The sequence below is a fragment of the Diceros bicornis genome, chromosome 4 (genome assembly GCF_020826845.1).
Source record: "Diceros bicornis minor isolate mBicDic1 chromosome 4, mDicBic1.mat.cur, whole genome shotgun sequence".
NCBI lineage: Eukaryota > Metazoa > Chordata > Mammalia > Perissodactyla > Rhinocerotidae > Diceros > Diceros bicornis.
Genome location: NC_080743.1, coordinates 5,924,422 through 5,945,767, shown reverse-complemented (window position 1 = coordinate 5,945,767; position 21,346 = coordinate 5,924,422). Strand labels below are relative to the sequence as shown.

General features: G+C 41.6%; 1 protein-coding gene across 3 annotated transcripts in view; it reads left to right on the top strand.

The window, feature by feature from the left end:
* SLC35D1 (solute carrier family 35 member D1) overlaps positions 1-21,346 on the top strand; it is a 53,025-nt gene that overhangs the window by 14,394 nt on the left and 17,285 nt on the right. For all 3 annotated transcript variants that reach the window (XM_058538257.1, XM_058538255.1, XM_058538256.1), the window contains 2 exons: positions 17,236-17,303; positions 18,686-18,764. In XM_058538257.1, the coding sequence (XP_058394240.1) occupies positions 17,236-17,303; positions 18,686-18,764 (147 nt within the window). The remainder of the gene's footprint in view (positions 1-17,235; positions 17,304-18,685; positions 18,765-21,346) is intronic.

Here is a 21,346-nt window from a genome sequence, read left to right as displayed (position 1 = left end):
TCCACATATGAGTGAGATCATACAGTGTTTGTCTTTCTCTTTCTGGCTTATTTCACTTAACATAATACGCTCCAGGCCCATCCATGTTGTTGCAAATGGGACGATTTTGTCTTTTTTTATGGCTGAGTAGTATTCCATTGTATATATATACCACATTTTCTTAATCCAGTCGTCAGTCGAGGGACACTTAGGTTGCTTCCACTTCTTGGCTATGGTGAATAATGCTGCAATGAACATAGGGGTGCATAAGCCTCTTTGGATTGTTGATTTCAGGTGCGTTGGATAGATTCCCAGTAGTGGGATGGCTGGATCATAGGGCATCTCTATTTTTAATTCTTTGAGGAATCTCCATACCGTTTTCCATAGAGGCTGCACCAATTTGCATTCCCACCAGCTGTGTATGAGGGTTCCTGTTTCTCCACATCCTCTCCAACATTTGTTGTTTTTTGTCTTGGTGATTATAGCCATTCTAACGGGCGTGAGGTGGTATCTTAGTGTTGTTTTGATTTGCATTTCCCTGATGATTAGTGATGTTGAGCATCTTTTCATGTGCCTATTGGCCATCTGTATATCTTCCTTGGAGAAGTGTCTGTTCATTTCCTCTGCCCATTTTTTGATCGGGTTGTTTGTTTTTTTGTTGTTCAATTGTGTGAGTTCTTTATATATTATGGAGATCAACCCCTTGTCAGATGTATGTTTTGCAAATATTCTCTCCCAGCTGGTTGGTTGTTTGTTCATCTTGATTCTGGTTTCATTTGTCTTATAAAAGCTCTTTAGTCTGATAAAGTCCCACTTGTTTATTTTTTCTTTAGTTTCCCTAGTCTGGGTAGGCATGTCATCCGAAAAGATTCCTTTAAAACCAATGTCAAATAGTGTGTTGCCTATATTTTCTTCTATGAGTTTTATAGTTTCAGGTCTCACCTTCAGGTCTTTGATCCATTTTGAGTTAATTTTTGTGAATGGCGATAGCACATGGTCCACTTTCATTCTTTTGCATGTGGCTGTCCAGTTTTCCCAACACCATTTATTGAAGAGACTTTCCTTTCTCCATTGCATGTTCTTAGCACCTTTGTCGAAAATTAGCTGTCCGTATAAGTGTGGTTTTATTTCTGGGCTTTCAATTCTGTTCCATTGATCTGTGTGTCTGTTTTTGTACCAGTACCATGCTGTTTTGATTACTATTGCTTTGTAGTATGTTTTGAAGTCAGGAATTGTGATGCCTCCTGCTTTGTTCTTTTTCTTTAGGATTTCTTTAGCTATTCGGGGTCTTTTGTTGCCCCATATAAATTTTAGTATTCTTTTTTCTATTTCTGTGAAGAATGTCATTGGGATTCTGATTGGGATTGCATTGAATCTGTAGATTGCTTTAGGTAATATAGACATTTTAACTATGTTTATTCTTCCAATCCACGTGCATGGGATATCTTTCCATTTCTTTATGTCATCGTGGATTTCCCTCAATAATGTCTTGTAGTTCTCATTGTATAGGTCCTTCACCTCCTTGGTAAGATTTATTCCTAGGTATTTTATTCTTTTTGATGCAATTGTAAATGGTATTATCTTTTTGAGCTCTCTTTCTGTTAGTTCATTATTAGCATATAGAAATGCAACTGATTTTTGTAGATTGATTTTGTACCCTGTGACTTTGCTGTAGTTGTTGATTGTTTCTAACAGTTTTCCAACAGATTCTTTAGGGTTTTCTATATATACAATCATGTCATCTGCAAATAGTGAGAGTTTCACTTCTTCGTTACCTATTTGGATTCCTTTTATTCCTTTTTCTTGCCTAATTGCTCTGGCCAAAACCTCCAGTACTATGTTGAACAGGAGTGGTGAGAGTGGGCAGCCCTGCCTCGTTCCTGTTCTCAGAGGAATGGCTTTCAGTCTTTCCCCGTTGAGTATGATGTTAGCTGTGGGTTTGTCATATATGGCCTTTATTATGTTGAGGTACTTTCCTTCTATTCCCATTTTATTGAGAGTTTTTATCATAAATGGATGTTGTATCTTGTCAAATGCCTTCTCTGCGTCTATTGAGACAATCATGTGGTTTTTATTCTTTATTTTGTTGATGTGATGTATCACGTTGATTGATTTGCGGATGTTGAACCATCCCTGCGTCTCTGGTATAAATCCCACTTGATCATGGTGTATGATCTTTTTAATATATTGTTGTATTCGGTTTGCCAATATTTTGTTGAGGATTTTTGCATCAATGTTCATCAGCGATATTGGCCTGTAATTTTCTTTCTTTGTATTGTCTTTGTCTGGTTTTGGTATCAGGGTGATGTTGGCCTCATAGAATGATTCAGGAAGTGTTCCATCTTCCTCTATTTTTTGGAATAGTTTGAGGAGGATGGGTATTAAATCTTCTTTGAATGTTTGGTAAAATTCACTGGAGAAGCCATCTGGTCCTGGACTTTTATTTTTTGGGAGGTTTTTGATTACTATTTCAATCTCTTTACTTGTGATTGGTCTATTCAGATTCTCCATTTCTTCTTGGTTCAATTTTGGGAGGTTGTATGAGTCTAAGAATTTATCCATTTCTTCTAGATTGTCCAATTTGTTGGCATATAATTTCTCATAGTATTCTCTTATAATCCTCTGTATTTCCATGGTATCCGTTGTAATATGTGCACGTATTTTTTAAGAATGGACACTTGTATGTGACAGTCTGTCTTTAAATAAAGGTGTTCCCATATGGACAGTCTGAGCCTACTTCTGGCCTCTGGTAACACTCGACCTGTGGGGTCTGATGCCCTGTGCCTGACGAGGTGCTCCCACATACTCATTTTCCCTGACCTTCATTGTCTGCCTGAGGTGGGTTGTTGTCTGATTTATAGAGGTTAAGGACGTGGTTAAGGTTGTCCAGTAGCAGAGTTTAGCACTAGAACCGGTCTGGCTGACTCTAGGAAGGTCCCTCGCTGTGTGCCTGGCTGCATTATCTCCCAGAGCCATTTGCTGCCTCCCTGACTTATTTTTCCCCCTGTTTGGGACTCCATGCAGAGCTTTCTTACAGAACAAGCCACTGAAGGTGAGAAACGCCTCACTATTAGAAGTGGAGTCTCTGTAGTTTGGCCTTGTTGCCGCTTAATTGTTACAAATTATCGTATTTCTTTCCTTCAGTGAATATTTACTGAGTGCTTATTATGCGTCAGGTGCTGTTCTAAGTTAAAAAAAAAAAAGACACATCCCTGCTTTAAAGGAGCTTGCGTTCCAGTGGGGTGAGATAGACTAAACATGACTGCGTGATAACAGCTCTGCAGAGCAGTGAGATGAGGAGGAGACGGCAGGAAGTGCTGTTTTGGATGAGAAGGTTGGGGACACGTCTTCATAAGTTGAGTGGACACTGAGCTGAATGGACTGAGACACCTGTTGGTGTGGCTCTTGGGAAGGAGTGATCCAGGTCAAGGGCAGAGCAGGTTCCTGTGCTGAGAGGGAGTGTGAGCTGGTTCACAAGCAGTGTTTTCTGAAGAGGAGATACCAGGAAAAGTCAAGGCGGGCCTTGAAAGATGTGGAAGAAGAGAAACAAAAGAAACATTCTAGGTGGACTAATAGCATGAGCACGGGCATAGCTGTCAGACCGCTCTGCAGTATGGTCAGGAGGTGGAGGTCAGGACTGGAGGCCGTGGGAGAGACTGTAGTGAGCGTCTGGTTCCAGCCTCTGATTTCACAGATGAGGAGACGGCCCAAAGAGGGCTCAGGACCAGAACCCAGATCTCCCGACTCTGCTGCTGGTGCTCTCGCTCTCCCCCCCACATCACAGCCTGCTTCCTTCTCAGCTGGGACCAGTGCTAGACACAGGAATGTGAAATGGACTCTGCAGATAGCAACAAGTCCTTGAAGTTCATGACGCAAGTGGTACAGTGGAGGGAATTTGGGGCTGGAAGGCAGGAGACCAGCAGCCTCCACTTCTGCCCGGACCCCTGTCTGACTTTGGACAGGTCCCGTCTGCTCTCCCGCCCGCTTTGTCTTGTGGAGGCTGAGGCTGTTGCATCCGCTGCGTTGGCTGGTTCTCTGGGCAGGGCCCTGTCCAAAGCTGAGACAGTTTCTGAGCGGTGTGGAGCCAGTGTGGGGACTAGGCTGCTGTTCTGACACCTGGGTGAGCGCTGCTCTGGCTCCTGAGAACCAAGGCCGGTAACTGCTCTCATCCGTTGGACTCCTGGCTGTCCTGACCCTGGGCTGTTTTGCATGGAGGCTCCCTGTGTATTGAATGAAAAGATCTCCAAGATAGATTGTTAAATGAAAGAGCCTGGTGTAACACAGTGTGTATGGTATGCTACCTTTTGAATACAATAAAAAGGGAAAAATAAGAATATTTTTCAAATACACATACATTTGATTCACTTATTATTTAAGTAAAGAAACTCTGGAAGAATATACGTGAAACTGATAAAGTAACCACCAGTTTGTGTGTGAGTGTGTGAGAGACAGAATGGGTAAGTGTAGAACAGGAATGGGAGGGAGACTTTTCACTATTTATCTGTTTATATTTTTTTGATAGTAGAGCCATGTGGGTGTATTTTAGAGTAAACCTGATAGAAGAAACAATAAGAAAAAGATGAAGTTTTTCTATAAATAATATGACTATCCTGTGGTGAATCATAAGTTTAAAGATAACTGGGGGAGGTGGGACAAGTTAGTTTGTTCTCATCATCGGAGTTTTGGACTCTTGACCTTGGATGCAAATTGAAGCAAAATCAGCTCCAAATTCTTTTTCTCAAAATCCCGCTGTAGGCAGAGGAAGGAGCACTGCCCTCTGTTGAACAGGGACTGGAGTCCAGTCAGAGGGCTCTGAAAGCTCCCGGGGAGGCACAATGATACAGAGCAGTTGATGGGGCTGATACAGCCTTTAGGCAAGAATTAAAGGCCAAAGATGCAAAACTAAATTACAATGAAAATTGAAAGGCAAGATCCAGTTGAGCAACTCATCCCAGTGGGCACACAATGCCAGCTCTTGACAAAGCATCCCGAGAAACCAGACGTGTGTGTGTGTGTCGTCAAAAAGGTTATTCAGGGTTCTCAAAGTCCTGGGATTACTGGAAATCAAGGAACCAATATATTCAGCATTTTGTTTTTTAAAACATATGTTTTCTAACTTTACAATGTTCTTCTTTTTTTAATACTATGTGTCATGTAAAAGCCAACTTACTGTTAAAAGATCCCTAGTCGACATAGATAAGGGTGGAGCAGGCGTCAATTGACTAATGACTTCCCAAAGTGTCAGTTAGAGCAGACTGTGTTTAAACTTGCTAGTTGTTGCCTCCAGAAGGGAGTGTCCGCAGCACAAAGGCGTGATTCACAGTCACAGGTTTGGAACTGGCTTTCTGACAGCACACACTGCTAGGTGTCTCATGTCAGGATGAAAGAACAGGCCTCTTGCTGTACATCTCACAAGGCCAGTACTGTAGGCACTGGGACATGGCATAATGTCTTCATTCCGTCGCTGGTGAAGTTCTGTGGCTCAGATGAGGTTCACAGGAGGAGTTGCTGCACAGATGTCTACCTGGAGCTGTCTCTTACTAAGCACAGCTGACTAAAGAGGGAAGAATTTTTAGGCTGTTGGTTTAGCCTGTCCAGAGTTATTAATTTTTCCTGTGTCGCTTCGGACCATACAGACTGATTGTCAAACCACGAACCATTCTCTCCACAGAGAGGCAGGTCCCTTCTCCCTTCTGGGCTTTGGCATTCCCGCATGTGAAACAAGTGGGTCGCATCGATTATCCTTAGTTGTGAATGACTGGATCTCTCTTTCTGCCTATGTATTGTTTGACTGACAAAGTAATGTTTTTAGCCATTCTTACCTTTGAGGATATGCCTTTTTCAGATAAGAGTCAGTGAGCCCATCGGTAAGCTGAAGTGTGTGGTTTTGCCATGACACGTAGGTGTCACATAGGTGGCAGAGCCTAGTGAGCAGAGATGGTGAAGATATCTGGGTTCCGATTCCTTGTCTGAGCTAGGAGCCAGAGCAGAGCAGGAGATGTGGCAAATCGCTGCATAGTGCAGAGGACATGGTGGTGGCCCAGGACCATGGGATCTCTGAACTGTCTGACTTTCCCGAGAGAGGGAGGGAGGGAGGGAACCATGTATGTCATCTGTACCACTGACATTACCTTCCACCTTAGCAAGTTTCCTAGCAGTTTACTGTCTAGGAGAAGGGTTCCATTTTTTTTTCAATAATTTTTTGAGAAAAGAATTTTCAAGACAGAATGATACCGTCAAGCTTTTTTCTTTACCGTGAAGTCCAAAGACTAAGTGGTTTATTTTTAGACTTTATAGCAAGAAGGGAGGCATGAACACGCATAGACAATGTCTCAGTCACACTCCGGATTTTACTGCAGATCTCAAGAAAGTTGGCGACACTTTGCTTAGCAGATTTTCCTGAGAGAGTGGGTGCACCTGAGACTCAAGTGCACATTGAAATTATTCCGTGCTTCTCGCTAGATTGGGTGGCAAGTTGGCGCTAATGTGATCCTATGTGCATTGCAGACATGGCCAAGTCGCACAGCACTTTCTTGCTGAGCCTAGACAAAGCCTCTGACTGTTCACCAGGACAATGGTCCAGACAGCCGGAGGCAGTCCAGTAGAGCTGGTAAATAAGACAAAAGCTGATTGTATCCCGGGACTAGGTTTTATTGATGATGTAGTGCTTAATCTTACTCAGATACTCCCGTTCTCGCTCAATTTCCTTAACCTAAGCAACTAAAGAGCACGTTTTTTTCATGACACTTTTGTTTTCAAATATTTTTATTTAAAAGTCTCATTCACACCAAATGCCTAGGTTTAGGAAGTGGTAGGTCCATATAAGCCATTTGCCCATTGATTATGCCACCTTCTTCTCACGCCTATGGTGTGTATTGGCCGGTGGAACTATATTACACCACCTGCACCTGTAGAACCAGAGACTTGGTTCCAAACTGAAGGAAAGCCTAAGAAAGCATCTTTGTACATTCAGTCTGTAATCATAGTCACCACTCAGCCAAGACTGAGGATGGCAGGCCTTGTGGCAGAGAGCCCATCGAGGTCTGTGTCACACAGAATGACCAAGCAGGTCACTTTCTGCATATCAGCTTTCTCTAAAGGCAGAAGTTTTGTTTTGTTTTAAATGTTTTTTTTTCCCTGATTAACAGAGTACATGTTCACTGTGTCCTCTGTCTTTCGTATCTTAGGGAGAAGAAAAATTTGCTTGCAAATCTATCACTGAGAGATAACAGTGGTGGAAGTTTAAGCGAATAATAATCTCTTCTGTATGTAAATTTTATATACAGTTAAAATGTCTGCATTTCATTCTCTCACTTGATTCTCACAGGAGGCAGATGGAGCAGACTGTTTTCTTTGTCTGTAATACACGTAGAGGCTTAGAGAGGTTAAATGACTGTATGATTGCCTCGCAGAAGATTGATGGCAGAGTTAGACTTAGAACTCCCGCTTTCTGACTCAGTGTTGCAATAACAGTGGCCATGGGGAGCCATCCAGGAGACGAAATTCAGAACCCATTGTCTTGCCTTTGGTTTTCCCCAGGAGCACAGATAGAAGGATGGTAGGTGATGGAGCTGAAAGGTACTTATTAGCTGGATAGTTCTCGGAAAGTCACGTAACATTTCTGAGCCTGGACATAATAGGCACTTAATAAGCAGTAGTTTTTATTGTTTTTTTATGCTATCCACGTGGTAGGGAGTGGACTCCGTTGTACCGTAGGACTGCTTGGGTCATATTTGTCCTACTGCTGTACTTGCAGATGGCTGCTGCTTGTTCTGTTACAGCCAGAGATCCACTCCTGTGGCAAAGCAGAGGAATGCAGCAGGCTGCTGTGCCATAGACCAACTTTCACCAGAGACAGGCCAAATATTTAGGGAAGGAAAAAGTCCCATGAGAATTATTTTTCTATTTTTGAATTTTCTATAAATGGAATCATGTCCATGAGATTTATTTTAATATTCTACAAATATAATTATGTTCCTAAAGGAGACTGTGCCATGTGTAATTGGGGCATTTTTCTGAGTACAATTTAACGCTCAGTTGGAGGACCTTGGGCTTGGAGTGTGTGGATGCAAGTCTATCATGTATTAGCTGTGTTCCCTAAAATAGGTCACTTGTCTTCTGGGGGTGGTAAGGCTTGGCCTTTCTACCTCTCCGGGTTGTCGTGGGAATCAAATGACATGATGTGTGCAGAAGCACTTTGTAAATGATAGAGCACTCCGCAGTATAAGGCAGTACTTTTTTATTGCCACAGTTTGTTCCTTCGTTATCAGCAAACCTGATGAAACCACATTTCAGCATGGTGCCCCAAGGCCTGCCATACGGCCTGGCGCGATTGGGACATAGTAGATGTCAAATTATACTTTGAAAGCAGAGGAGATGTTTAGAACTAAAGGAGGGAAGGAGCTCAGGTGTCTGGAGACGTTTATTTGAGATCTTTGCTAGATAACTGATTACTTTCCACTCCTAGGTCACTGATAAAAAAAATTATAAAGTAATGTTTAGGAGCCTACCCAGTGGCATAGTGGTTAAGTGCACACGCTCTGCTGCAGCGGCCCGGGGTTTGCAGGTTCAGATCCCAGGTGCACAACGACGCACCGCTTGTCAAGCCATGCTGTGGCAGGCTTCCCATATAAAGTGGGGGAAGATAGGAACAAATGTTAGCCCAGGGCCAATCTTCCTCAGCGAAAAGAGGAGGATTGGCAATAGATGTTAGCTCAGGGCAAATCTTCCTCTCACACACACACACAAAAGTAATGTTTATATATAATAACCGACATCATTTATTGAACTGGACCTCTTGCATATCAGGCGCTATATCCTTATTGTTTCTAATTCTGATAACAACTCTGCAAGATGGGCCTTATTGTTCCTCTTCTTACGTATGTGGAAACTAAGCTTCACATAATCATCATGGTCCAGCACACCAGCTTATTCTCTTAGTGACTTGGTGGTAAAAGAATAGATTAGCCAGGAAAGGAGGATAATTTAGAGTTGAGGAAAGTTCTTAGGCCTCAGAGGTCTGTTATGTGTTTTAGCTTGGGTGAATTATCAAGCTGATCTAACACCCATGTTAGAACTGGAAGAAGCCTTAATGTGCACCCAGTTTAGCCTCCCTCCCAGAAGCTGAGTCTGGCATAAGGAAGCAGTGGTGAGGTGGCACAAGAGACTGGGCTCCTGAATCCTGGTGTGCTGCTGCTTTAGGTACAATGGCTTTTCCTTCAGGATATGAGTAACCTTTCTGAAGAGACTTCCAATGCCCGTTTGCTGGTTTGCCGGGTTATGCCTTCTCTCTTCAAAGAAAAAAAAATTAAACTTAGTGCTGAGACTAATGAGTTGTATGCAGTTAAAATGGCCTTTTACCATTATAAGAAAATTTAAAATTATATAGATTTAATATGAAGCTTGAAATTTATTTAATAGCATGTACAAGTAGGTATGTGGGTGTCTTAAAAAGCAAAATTCAACTCATCTACCTGTGGAAAAAGATGCTGAACTACAGGTCATGCATGTTAAATCCACCTCAACTAGTATTTGTGCCTAACACTTCCAAGTGCTTGGAGCTGTGCAGAAGTGACATGTGACACAGTCCCTGCTCTCAAGGATTTATAGTCTTGCTGGCAGAGGCTAGTCTCCTGAGTCCTAGGCCAGTGCTTTATTGTGCGTTAATGGTTTTTCATCCAAGAGGAGGTTGTGTTTATAGGTATGAACGTACCTATGTCTTTATAGGTACATACATACACATACATAGTTACGTACATGCATTGTCAGTGATAAAGTATGACTTAGTGTTCTGGACAGTTTGGCAGGAAAGAGACTAATGTGCAATGGAGGTTTTTGTGCAGAGCTTTCCAGTGGAAGCATCGTTTGAGATAGGTTTGTAATTCAAATCAGTAATTGAACATGGTCTTTTGTTTTTGGCCATGACGGAATAATAGGAACAGGATTTACCTTCCTGCCTTAACCTACTAGAAATCCAAACATATATGAAAAATGGTTTTCAGACATTGGACAACATGCAGTGAAGGATTGTTGGGAGAGAAAGGATGAGAAGAGAAAAGAAAGCTATAAAAAAGACCCAAATGGAACTTTTAGGGGTGTAAAAAAATATAATAATCTGAATTGGAAAATAAAGCAGAAGATATTAAATAGCAGATTAGACACTGCAGAAGAAAAGATCAGTGAATTAAAGACATAACAATAGAAACTATCCAGATGAAGCACATGGAGGAAAAGACTGGAAAAGAAATGAACAGATTATTAGTGGCATGGGGGTAATATTAAGAGGTCTAACGTATGTGTTAAGTATAGTCCTGAAAATGGGGCGGGGGGGCCAGAAAAAATTTTTGAAGAATTAATGGCTGAATTTTTCAAAATTTGATGAAAACTCTAAACCTGCACTTACAAGGAACTCAATAAATCTTAAGTAGAATAAACATAAAGAAAACTGTACCATAAAGAGGGATGTTTCAGGGGCTGGCCCGGTGGCACAAGTGGGTAAGTGCGTGTGCTCCACTGTGGCGGCCCGGGGTTCGCTGGTTCGGATCCTGGGTGCGCACCGACGCACAGCTTGTCAAGCCATGCTGTGGTGGCGTCCCATATAAAGTGGAGGAAGATGGGCATGATGTTAGCCCAGGGCCAGTCTTCCTCAGCAAAAAGAGGAAGATTGGCAGATGTTAGCTCAGGGCTGATCTTCCTCACAAAAAAAAAAAAAAAGAGGGATGTTTCATAATGCTAAAAGGGTTAGTATATCCGGTGAGCATAACGATCTTGAATGTTTATGTACTTGATGAGAGAGCTTCAAAATACATAAAGCAAAAACTGATAGAATAGAAAGGATAAATAGGCCAGCCAAGAATTATAGTGGGAGATTTTAACATTCCTTTTTCAGTAATTGATAAAACAACTAAACTGAAAGTCAAGACTTGAACAACACCATCAACCAACTTTACCTAATTGACATATTTATGGAATACTCCACTCAACAACAACAGAATTCATGTTCAAGTGCACATGGAACATTTACCAAGATAAACTATATTCTGGGCAATAAAACAAGTGTTAATAATTTAAAAGAATTGAAATCATACAGAGTATGTTCCCTGACCAGTGCAGAATTAAACTAGAAATTAACAACATAAAGATATGTGGAAAATCCTCACATATTTGGAAATAAACACACCTCTAAATAACACATGGGTCAAAGAAAAAAATAACAAAATTAGAGAATATCTTGAACTGAATGAAAACCAAAACACAACATAGCAAAATATGTGGGTTGCAGCTCAAGTAGTACTTAGAGGGAAATCCATAGTTTAATTCAATTCATAAATTAGAAAAGAAGCAAAGTTTTAAAATCAGTGACCCAAGTCTCTCTTAAGAAACTAGAAAAAATAAGAGCAAATGAAACCCAAAGTAGACATAAGGAAGGTAAGAGCAGAAAGCAGTGAAATAGAAAATAGAAAAGCAATAGAGAAACATCAGTGAAACTAAAAGCTGGGTCTTTGAAAAGATCAAAAAAATTGCTAAGTCATGGCCAGTTGATCAGGACAAAAAGTGAGAATATACAAAATACCAATATCAGGAATGAAAGAGGGACGTCGTTACAGAGCCTGCATATATTCAAGGATAATAAGGGAATATTATGGGCAACATGATGCCATAAACTCAAAAACTGAAGTGAAATGGACAAATTCTTGAAAAAGACAAAGTGCCTAGCTCACACAAGAAGAGATAGATAATGTCAATGGCCCTATCCTATTAATTAATTACATAGCTCTGCTTAATAAAGTGATTACAAGCCCTAATTAATAGGGCTATTTAGCCCTGTTTCTATTAAGGAAATTGGTAGTTAAAACCACCCCCCAAAAGAAAACTCCAGGCGCTGATCACTTCACTGAAGAATTCTACAAAATATTTATTGAAGAAATAATGCCAGTTCTACCTGAATTCTTCCAGAATATAGAAGAGCAGAGAACACTTCCCAGTTGATTTTATGAGGCCAGCGTTACCCTCTACCAAATGACAAAAACATTACAAGGGAGAGAAGACACTATAGTCCAAAAAAATCCAGCAGTATGTAAAAATGGCAATATATCGTGACCAAGTGTGTTTACCTCAGGAATTAAGGTTAGTTTAACATTTGAAAATCAAGCAGTGCAATTCAGCATATTAACAAGAGTAAAATAGAAGAACCACGTCAATAGATGGAGAAAACATGTTTGACAAAATCTGACACCCATCCATGAGTTTAAAATTCTCGGCAGGCTAGGAATAGAAGGGAACTTGCTCAACCTAATAAAAGACATCTACCAAGAAAATCTATTGCTAACATACTTAATGGTGAAAGACTGAATGCGTTTTCACTAAGACTGAGAACAAGGTGTGGGTATCCACTCTCATATAATGTTCTATTCAGCATTATACTAGAGAACTTCATCAGTGCAATAAGGTAAGAATAAGAGATTAAAAGTCATACAGATTGGAAAGGAAGAAGTAAAATGTCTCTGTAAAAAGCATGATCATATATGTAGAAAATCCTAAAGAATGCAGAAGAGTGATTAGAGCTAATTAGTTAAGCAAAATTGTAGGATACAAGGTCAGTATATAAAAATCAACTGTACTTCCGTACACCAGCAGTGAACACTTGGAAACTAAGTAATAATACCATCTGTAATACTTCAAAATCATGAAATACTCAGGGAAAAATTTAGCAAAATACGCCAATATCTCTACACTGAAAACTACAAAACAATACTGAGAGAAATTTAAAAAGTCCTAAATAAATGATGTTTATATTTATGAATGTTTATGAATTGAAAAACTTGATATTGTTAATTTGTTATTTCTCCCCATATTGATCTATAAATTCAACACAGTCCCAATCCCATAGCAGGATTTTTTGTAGAAATTGATAAACTGATTGTAAAATTTATATGGAACTACAGAGGACTTAGAATAGTCAAATCAATTTTGAAAAAGAACAGTGTTGGAGGATTTATCCCACTTGATTTCAAGACTTCTTATAAAGCTACAGTAATCAAGACAGTGTGGTCTTGGGTTAAGGGTAGGCATAGGTTACTGGAACAGAGTTGAGTCAGGAAATAGAAATAGACTATGTGGTCAATTGTTTTTGTCATGGGTACCAAAATAAATCAATGAGGAAAGGATAATCTCTTCAACAGATGGTGCTGGAACAATTTGACATTTATATGCAAAGAAATGAACCTTGACTCGTACCTTAGGAAACACAAAAATTAACTTGAAAAAGTATTATGAGTTGTGAGTTGCATTGTGGGCCCCTGCCCAATTCATATGTTGAAATCCTAAACCCTAGCTCCTCAGAATGTGACCTTATTTGGAAATAAGGTCATTGCATATGTATTTGTTAAGATGAAGTCATACTGGAGTAGGGTGGACCCCTAATCCAATATCATTGGTGTCCTTATAAAAAGGGGACATTTGGGCACAGCCATGCACGTAGGCAGAATGCCTTGTGAAGATGAAGGCAGACATCAGAGTGATGCCTCTACGAGCCAAGGAACACCAGAGATTGCCAGCAGACCACCAGAAGCTAGGGGAGAGGCCTGGAACAGATTCTCTCTCACAGCCCTCAGAAGGAACCCACCCTGCTGACTCCTTGATCTTGAACTACTAGCCTCAAGAACTGTGAGACAGTAAATTTCTGTGTTTAAGTCTCTCAGTTTGTGGTGCTTTGTTATAGCAGCCCTAGCAAACTAATACAACAAGGATCATAGACCTATGTGTAGAGCTAGAACCATAAAACTAGAAGAAAACATGGGGGAGAATATTGTTGTGACTTTGGGTTAGACCCAGGTTTCCTAGAAAAGTCATAAAAAGCAAGAATTACAACAAAATTGATAAGTTAGATAACATCAAAATTAATTTTTTTGTTTTTCAAAAGACACCAGTAAGAAAATGAAGAGGCAGGCCATGGACCAGGAGAAAATATTTGTATAATCATATATTATCATGTATGTATGATTAGGGACTTCTATCAAGAATATATATAAAAGAAAAACTCTTATAACTCAGTAATAAGAAGACAAGTAACTTGAATACTGGAAAAGATTTGGACAAACATTTCACCAAAGAAGCGATACTGATGGCAAATAAGCACGGTAAAAGACTCTCAACCTCATTAGTCATTAGGGAAATGCAAATTGAAATTACAGTGAGATACCATGTACTTACTCACTGGAGTGGTCTCAAACAGTTCCAAGTGTTGATGAGAATGTAGAGCAATGGGAACTCTCCTCCACTGCTGGTGGGAATACAAAATGTTATAGCTACTCTGGAAAACTGTTTGGCAGTTTCGTATAAAGTTAAATTTACTGAAAGAACCAGCCATCCCATTTTCTGGGTATTTACCCAAGAGAAATAAAAACATGTCCATAGAGAGACTTGTACTCAAAGATTCATTACAGCGTTATTCTTAACCAGTCCTGGGAACAACCCAAATGAATGTCCATTGACTGGTGACTAGATAAACTAGTGTTGGTGTGGCCATAAGATGGAATACTAATCAGCAATAAAATGAATGAATTACTGATGCACAGCAGCCTGAATGAATCTCAGAAGCGTTATGCCAAGTGAAAGAAGCCAGATATAAAAGAGTACATACTGTACAATCGCATTTACATGAAATTGTGGAACCGCAAAACTCTAGTAACAGAAAGGAGATCAGAGATTGCCAGGGCTTGTTAAAGGGGGAGGGCATGGACTGTAAAGGGACAGGAGGGAACTTTTTAGGGTGGTAAATATTTCTTTTTTATTTTTCTGCTTTACTGAAATATAATTGACACGTAGCATTGTGTAAGTTGAAGGTGTGCAATGTGTTGATTAGATACTTGTATATTGCTAAATGGTTACCGCAGTAGTGTTAGTTAACACTTCCATCACCTCGCATAATTATCATTTCTTTTTTTTGTGGTGAGAACATTTAACATCTACTCTCTTTGCAACTTTCAAGTATAGAATACAGTATTGTTAACTATAATAACCATGTTGTACCTTAGGCCCCCAGAACTTATCCATGACTGGAAGTTTGTATCCTTTGACCAGTATCTCTCCATTTCCCCCATACCCTAGTTCCTGGCAACCACCATTCTACTCTCTGTTTCTATGAGTTTGGCTTTTTTAAGAGTACGCATATAAGTGAAATCATACAGTATTTGCCTTTTTCTGTCTGGCTTATCTCACTTCACATAATGCCCTGAAGGTCCATCCGTGTTGTTGCAGATGGCAGGATTTCCTTCTTTCTCCTGGCTGAGTAGTATTCCATTGTGTATATATACCACATTTTCTTTATCCATTCATCTGTAGACGGACAGTTAGGTTGTTTCCATATCTTGGTTATTGTGTATAATGCTGCAGTGAACATGGGGGTGCAGGTATCTCTTTGAGATCCTGATTTCATTTCCTTTGTATATATACCCAGAAGTGGGATTGCTGGATCACATGGTAGTTCTGTTTTTAATTTTTTGAGGAACCTCCATACTGTTTTCCATAGTGGCTGCACCAATTTACATTCCTACCAACAGTGCACAAGGGTTCCCTTTTCTCCATGTCCTCACCAGCATTTGTTATCTCTTGTCTTTTTTATACTAGCCATTCTGACAGATGCAAGGCGATATCTCATTGTGGTTTTGATTTGCATTTCCCTGATGGTTAGTGATGTTGAGCACCTTTTCATGTACCTATTGGCCATTTGTATGTCTTCTTTGGAAAAATGTCTATTCAGGTCTTATGTCCATTTTTTAATCAGATTGTTCTTTTGCTCTTGAGTTGTATGAGTTCCTTATATATTTTGGACATTAACCCCTTATCAGATAGATGGTTTGCAAATATTTTTTTCCCATTGCCTTTTCATTTTGTTGATTGTTTCTTTTACTGTGCAGAAGCTTTTTAGTTTGATGTAATCCCGCTTACTTGCTTTTGCTTTTGTTGTTTATGCTTTTGGTGTCATATCCAAAAAATTGTTGCCAAGACCAGTGCCAAGGAGCTTTTTCCCTGTTTTCTTCTAGAAGTTTTATGGTTTTAGGTAGAAATTTCTTTATCATGATTGTAATGATGGTTATATGACTATATACATTTGTCAAAACTCATTGAATTATACACTTAAATTGGTGAATTTTATTTTTTATGTATTATGCCTCAACAAAGAAAGAACCATAGCAAACAGAATCTCCACTGTCTGTCAAGTGCTGTGTTATGTTAGGAATATGATTAGATAAATGTGATGTAGATCCTTCCCCCAGGGAGCTCACAGTCTGTAGACACAGTGTAGAAAGACTTGCAGTTCAGAGAGATCAGTGCCTTAGAGAGAAGTACTGTAAGGCAGAAAGGAAGGAGTTCTTGATCAGGGAAATCCCCACCAAGTTGCTGCTGGAGTCTTCGTTTGGTGGGTGAACAGGAGTTGGATGAGCGTCGAGGGGGCATTCCAGGCAAAGGCGTGTGAGGGTGAAGCTGCGTGTTCTGTTTCATAGGCCACAGGAGCCTGGTATTGCTAGAGCCTGGGGCTCTGAGGTTTGTGTCCAAGTGGCCAGACTTGAAGCTGGACAGGTTGGCAGAGAGATAAAAGGTGGAATATTGCTCAAATTTGCTTATCAAACTCATATTGCAAGAGAAATTATGTACTTGAGGGAGAGACCCTCCCTCTTAGATTAGAGATGAGATAATCAATGCACCCTTTCATTTCTCTTCATTCCTTTCCTTTTGGTTTAAAAACAAAACAACAACAAAAACCTTGCTTTTACGAGTAACTGTTTTAAAATAGTAGTTCTCCCTGGACAGCCCTCAGCTGAGTTTGTGTAACTAAGGCTCTCCTTGAGCCTTCACATGTTACAGGGAAGAGATGTGTTTTAATGTTTGAGAAAGCCTTTAATACTACCATCTGGGAGAACCGCTGAGATTAGCAGCATGTGGCTTGTGCCTTCTAGCAAGTAGCAGTTTCTTTGTCCCAACAGGGAGCAGTACAGACTCTCCCTCACGTTACAGTTTGGAAAGGAGAGAATCTTCTGAAACTGCTTATTGGTTCAACTCCATTTACATGAAATTCTTGAACATCACTCTCTGTCCAGGGAAGATGCAGGGAAGAGTGTGTGTGTGTGTGTGTGTGTGAGTGTGAGTGAGTGTGTGTGTGATGGGAGCAAGCGCAGAGCAGAATTTTGACTAGTCACTGGAACAGCTGATTTTGAAGGCCTGCTCTAACGTTGGATGCTTTCTTGTGTATTACAGGCAATGGATTTTGAAGGCTGGGCTGACACCCTCTTTCTTCTGCAGTTCACACTCTCCTGTGTGATGGGGTAAGCTTTTGCTGCCTTGTTAGCAGAAAATTTTTCTAGAGAAATTTGTTCTAGGGTCCTTTTGCCTCATTCCTCAGTATCCTATTCTGTCTCTTGAGTATATCATCAGCTCAGTGTATTAGGATAATTAAACCCCCAGATTCAGGTGATTTCATAGCCCTTGGAAATGTGTGCTCAGGGCTACTGAACTGATCTCAAAGTCATGCTTAGAAGGATGGAGAAAATAAACTAATATTTACCCAATAACCTAGTATATGATAAACACCGTTATATTTCAACGTACATTATCTTATTTCTGCATTAACCATTGCACAGGTTGGTGGCCCCTTTCCTGAGAGAGCAGCCTCAGAACTCCAGTGAATTGTCTCAGTTGGCATAGTTAGTCGGTAGCAGTGGCAGCCTTTGACTCTGGGGCTGTTTGACTCCTCTCTACCGTGTTGTCTTCCTCTTATGAGGGCGTGTGTAGAAGGCAGGACACGGTCTGCAGATGTGCGTCTTCTCCTCGACTCCACATAGCTCTAATGTGTTTTTTCCTCACTCAGTTGGTTTGGGTGACCTTTGCACCTGGGTCTGGCACAGGCCAGCACTTAGTGAGCGGGTGCCTCAAAGTAAGGTTGACATGGCGCCTTAGTACTGAGCCAGGGTCAGCAGCCTCAGTGTAGATCTGGGAGTTCCTGCGGCTGCCACGCAGCTGTTAAGTAAACCTGTACCCCTCTTAAAGGCGTTCTGATTTGGTTTTCTTCCATCCTTAGGAATCCCTCTGGCCTTCACCCTGGTCCAGAGGGCACGCTGTCCTCAGGGAGTGCACACCTGAGCTGGGGTCTGTGTGCTCTGAGCTTTCTGTCTCGGTTAGGTGAATTAGCAGGAATATGATCTAAAAAGAGTACTCACGATTGAGTGATGGTTTCCAGGTTTTGGTGAGGGTAACTGGGAAAAACAGACACACAGACATGTGTTTCTCTTTAATGGAATTTTTTTTTTTTGTAAGGAAGATCAGCCTGAGCTAACATCCATGCCAGTCCTCCTCGTTTTTGCTGAGGAAGATTGGCCCTGGGCTAACTTCTGTGCCCATCTTCCTCCACTTTATATGGGACGCAGCCACAGCATGGCTTCACAAGCGGTGCATTGGTGCGCGCCTGGGATCTGAACCCGGGCCGCCAGCAGCGGAGTGTGTGCACCTAACCGCTACACCACGGGGCCGGCCCCTGGAATTTTTAAAAGGCTGCAGCTGCAGTACAAGCAGCAGTGAGGTAGAGGAAGCTCACAGTCAGTGATAGAATGTGCCAGCATGGCCAGCACTGGCCGTTTCTCTTGGCTAGAGATTCCTATAAAGTAAGCAGCTGGGTCTTACTTAGAAGATGCCTCTTGCCTCTTCGTTCCAGGTTTATCTTGATGTATGCCACAGTGCTCTGCACTCAATATAATTCTGCTCTTACAACCTCAATAGTCGGCTGTATTAAGGTGAGTTCAAAAATACTGTTATCTTTGGGGTACCTGCTTCATTTGAAAATTGTTCCTCTAAAATAAGACTGGCTATGGCCTTAGGCCCCATAATCCTTATTTCCTCACATATTGTCTTGATACTTGGACAGAGCGTGGTGACAGTTTCTGAAACAATCTTTTAGCACTCAGAGAGGGCACAATCAGTTGACTGGCAGCTTAGCTCTGAGGAGTGTGGGAAAAGGAGCGTGTGTTAGCACAGAGGACGGCACGTTCGCCTTTTCCCGCGGGGCAGACGACCTGCTTGGCAGTGATAGGCCTGTCCCTCTAACCTCCAGCGAGGACGGTTGTATTCTCTGCCTCGCTGAGCTCTGGCTGTTTTGTAGGGAGAGGATGCCTGCCAGAAGCTAATGGGGAGTTTTCCTGTGCGGGAGCCAGACCTGAAATGGCCCACTTTAAAAAGCTTTGTCTGACATTTCCAGTGATGTCATATCCTCCCGATCCATTTTGTTTGAAGGAGGCTCATTTGTCCTCAGCCAGGAGAGCCAGGTTGACTTGAATATCGAGCTGAAGTAAGTGTCTTGAAGCCTGAGGCCTCTTGCATCTGACATTGTGATTCTAGTGCCTTAAGGTCCGAGAGGCTGCAGCGTACCTGACTTCCACATGAGTTAGTAAGGTAGGCTTGCCCTCTAGAAAAGGTAAGAGAGAGGAAGGTCCTTGGTCACTGGGGAAGAAGTTGCAGTTGCCCCTGGGACTTGCTGCTGTCCCACTTGTCAGTGTGAGGGGAGGGGTTGCAGAGGAAGGTTTACTGCTCTGCTGTGTTTCCTCTGCACCCCTCATGGAGTGGTGCCCACCTGACCTCTAGGGACTAGATTTGGGTTAAAACACCAGCAAGTCTGTGGCTTCAGATCATGGAATTGGAGTGTTTGGTGTGAATAGAATTCTAAATTAAGCTACAACACGTGGGTTGTGTGAATTCCGTGACAGCTAGAAACAGTTCATCTGCATTCAGAGGCCTGGGCTGGCTGAGACAGGTTTAGCCCCCACATTAGCTCTCAACTCTGGTTTGGTTTTGTAAAGTGAATGCTTCGAGAGCATAGTGGTTGGTTTGCATCTTCGGAATAAGAACAGCAGGAACGCAAGGGACAGGGCAGTTTGTACCATGTTTTTAGCCAGGAGGAGGGTGGTGCAGGAAAGCCTGTGTTTAATTTTAATAATTAAACCTCTTTGCTTAGAATTTCTTGGTGTACTTCCTTTATCATTATCAGCATAGTGTACAAATACAGTCGTGTTCTTGTTAACATAGAGTCCAGTGCTTTTGATATTTCCTTCTCCCCGTTGCGGTCCAAGAACCTTATGGGCTTAGTCCAAAGGGGTCAGTTTTACTTCCAAACTGTGGAGGGAGGGAAACAACTGGATTGTCTGATTAGTTGACAGTTGTTGCCTCTCACTCCTGCCTGGGCTCGCTGTTGAAGGACAGCTTGGACCTTCAGACACATGGGAGTACGCTGATGCCCTCGCCGGTTGAAGTCTCACGGGCCACAGTGGAGCTCCTTCCTTAGCCTCCCAGTCACCACCTTTTAGCTCCGTCCTTGTGCCCCAAGGGGCTTTAAGCTTCCTTGTGTGCTTGAGGATCTTAGCCCCGTAACCGCTGGGTTGGCGTTCCTTGTTTCTCTTATGTGTGGCAGGAAATTACTTACGATAACTAGTTAAAAATAGCACTTCCTAGGCCTACCCCAGATATATTGACTTAGAGCCTCTAATGTAGAGCCTGGAAAGCATCAGTTTTAACAAGATTTCCAGATGATTCTCCAGTACACTAGAGTTTGAGGGTTGCACTCTTAGTTTTGAACTACCAGCATAGACTCTTCCGTGCTTCCTGGTCAGTTCGGTTCTGCTTTGGGGGTGTTGTTGTCTTTTCCTGACGCCAGGCCTTGGTTAGGATAGCCTAATATATACCTACAATTTTTCTAACTTCTGATTGATTTTGAGCAACAAGGATTGGGTTCTCTGTCTTTTCCCTCTAAGTTCACTGGGCAATTGATGCCAGTTAATCCACCTTCTCCTGGGATCTCTGTGTTCCAGGAGAAGTCCTTTTACACACTTTCCAAGTTGCTTACTGGCCTTGTTTACTGTTCCATGGGATTTAATTTTATTTTTTCCTCTCAAATACTAAGAAAATCTGCTCTGAAGTAACTTGCTGTCTCCATCCCTAGGCCTAGAAGAGGCTGGCATAATTTTGAATGCTCTCTCAAAGAGAAATCCATTATAAAAATAATTCTGAGGTTTGTTTTGGCCTTTTAAAAACACTGGCACTTTGCTTTGTGCTTCAGAGGCCTAATCTGGGAGAGCCCAGGTACTAAAAATACTTGTGACATTTACTGTTTTTGGCAGTTGTAACAGCAGAGGGGAGGCAGTGACTTATGGATGTGAAGGAAGGGAGGTTGGGAAGAACTGAATAAAAGTTTAAACTTTGGAAAACTTATTTCACCTTCGTGGTCTGAGAATTCATAGGGAGCCGGAGAAGCAGACGATGTTGGCTGCTGGGAGTTGAAGGGAGTCAGGAGGGGAGATTTCGGCTGCGCTGCTTTGAGATGGCTTCT